Consider the following 2,259-nt stretch of genomic DNA (forward strand, 5'->3'; position numbering starts at 1 on the left):
TATATATATATATATATATTCATACATATATTTTATCGCTAAGCGCAGTAACTACTGAATAAATCTGTATCAAATTGTAGGGTTTGTCTGTTTGAAATCATCTAATGGTGTAGACTTCAAGTATAACAACATTAAGTTACGACCCAAAGGAACAGAGAAGTAAAATGCATGTCAATAAATCTGTAAAATAAAAATCAATATAACTTCATACTCTGGAAACACATAAACTGCAGTATGTTTAGAAGGTTAATCGTTTGAAATTCATTAGTAAAGATAGGGTTTTCGTACAGTGAAAAACCAACAGTAATAAAGCCACTGTGTGCAAATCAAGTAGGAAAAAATTTAAATTGTGTATATAACACCCTAATCCTGATAATCATCTATTTTATATTTTTAATACATAGAAAATTTATCTAATCTTGTTTGAATCAAATTAAACTCGTTAAACACTCCTGACATTTATGCACAACTATATAAAAAACTAAATGACTCTAAATAAAACCTATATATTTTTCTATAATTGAAGAGCTATGAAGAAACTAATTGTATTAAATGACTCTATATTTCTTTAATGAAAGCTGAAATTCAATTTTTCATCTTTTTAAAACTATCTCATGAAAAAATTATGCAAGGTACTATGTGGAAAGAAATACTTAAAACTTATTCCAAGCAAAATTCTTCCTTTTTTTTTAAATTTCCACTAAACTTTTATAAAACACTTCCTTTCGCTTAGGTTTTCAATTTTGTATTTGAGTTTTGAGGACTAACTATTTTTTAAAATTAAAAATGATATACATAGGTAATATAATATAATAATATTAAAAAATATATATATTGCAATTCCCCATCATCACAACTAACACAGACGGAGTAATGAACGTTCTCTATAACAACGTTCTCAAGAAGAAGAGAGGGAATTTTTCATAGCTACCCAAAACTTTATTTTACTTACTTACTTACCCAAAATTTTATTCCCAAAACATTCATCATTTTTTTTTTTTTAATTAAATTCTCCCGATGTTAATTATTGTACAGCTTTACCAAATTTTTCAATCCTAAACTATAAATTAAATAAGAAAAAAATGAATAAATATGGCTATACATAAGTTGAATCACTGTAAATTTGAGTGACTGTAGGATAATAAAACTAAGTTTTTTATTTAGTGAAATTATAAACAAACTAATTATAAACTTATTAACAATCTAGTTCAAGAAGGCTAACGTTCACAGACTCAATAAATAAGAGCAAATATACATAATATTGTTTTAATATTATTACAACTTGGCTTCAAATTATCCATAAACTTTGAGCAATTGTTTCTTTGAAGTCGCTATTGATACGACTGCACAATGTTTTTAAAAAAAATTCAACAACTGTGAGTATTTGAAGATTTTGGGGGACGTAATTTCTGGTGTACTAGGGTGTATTGATAATTCCTCTCAGAACTTTAGGATATTTGTTGTTGTTTATTAGTTTTGAAAGGGCGTTTAACAGCCTGGTCATCAACGCCCTCTGGTTGTTGGCTTTGGTAAGGCCTAGTTCTTTTAGTCATAGCTTTGGTATGGTGTACTGATCCGCACCAATTATAATTAAATTTGTGGCAATTATAATTTGTTTAATAATCGTTTTGTATAATAATGGGAAAGGATGGTGAAAAGCAGATAACTGACTGTTCTAATTTTAAAAATAAGGCAGGTTAAATAGATAATTATAATAATTAAAGGCTGGTTATTAAGTTAGTCTGATGGATGAATTTAAAGACTTTTACAATTACAGACTCGTCGTTTCTCAACGCCATTGGGACATTTGTTGGTACCCCTAACTGGTTCAGAGTTTAGTAACTGGTTTAGGATATTTGTATAATTTGTTTGTTGGAATCCCTCAGGCGTCCCCATCGTTGGATTTAATTAATCCAAATAGTTCACAGGACTTCTTTCTACCTAAGACGCTTGTAATAAACAGAAAGATTTGATTTTCTGTCTAACGGCCAATGAATGTTTTTATTATGTTACAAGCCTACTTCATTTGATGAGTTCAATTCATTTTTTCTTTTAGAGTACGGATCTCCAATTTGCAATATACTCTAGCGATTGGTACAAGGCCGACGTGAAGTTCAGGAAGGCGGCACAGATGTTGATGGTCAGGACAAGAAAGAGTTCCACTCTCACTGCAATTGTGATGTACCCAGTGAACTTGGAAACCTTAGGAGCGGTGAGTAAAGGCCGAGGAGGAAAACCATAAATAACCAAATTAAATTA

At 29.7% G+C, this 2,259-nt stretch overlaps 2 protein-coding genes across 2 annotated transcripts in view; both read left to right on the top strand.

The window, feature by feature from the left end:
- LOC106690053 (odorant receptor 10-like) overlaps positions 1–2,259 on the top strand; it is a 55,318-nt gene that overhangs the window by 29,200 nt on the left and 23,859 nt on the right. The window lies entirely within an intron of this gene.
- The window catches only part of LOC106690052 (odorant receptor 4), an 8,781-nt gene that overhangs the window by 2,896 nt on the left and 3,626 nt on the right, over positions 1–2,259 (top strand). The window contains exon 4 of the mRNA XM_014435318.3: positions 2,057–2,212. Coding sequence (XP_014290804.1) covers positions 2,057–2,212 — 156 coding nt within the window. The remainder of the gene's footprint in view (positions 1–2,056; positions 2,213–2,259) is intronic.

Source organism: Halyomorpha halys, unplaced genomic scaffold (assembly GCF_000696795.3).
Source record: "Halyomorpha halys isolate HHAL.00 unplaced genomic scaffold, Hhal_1.1 Scaffold1561.1, whole genome shotgun sequence".
NCBI lineage: Eukaryota > Metazoa > Arthropoda > Insecta > Hemiptera > Pentatomidae > Halyomorpha > Halyomorpha halys.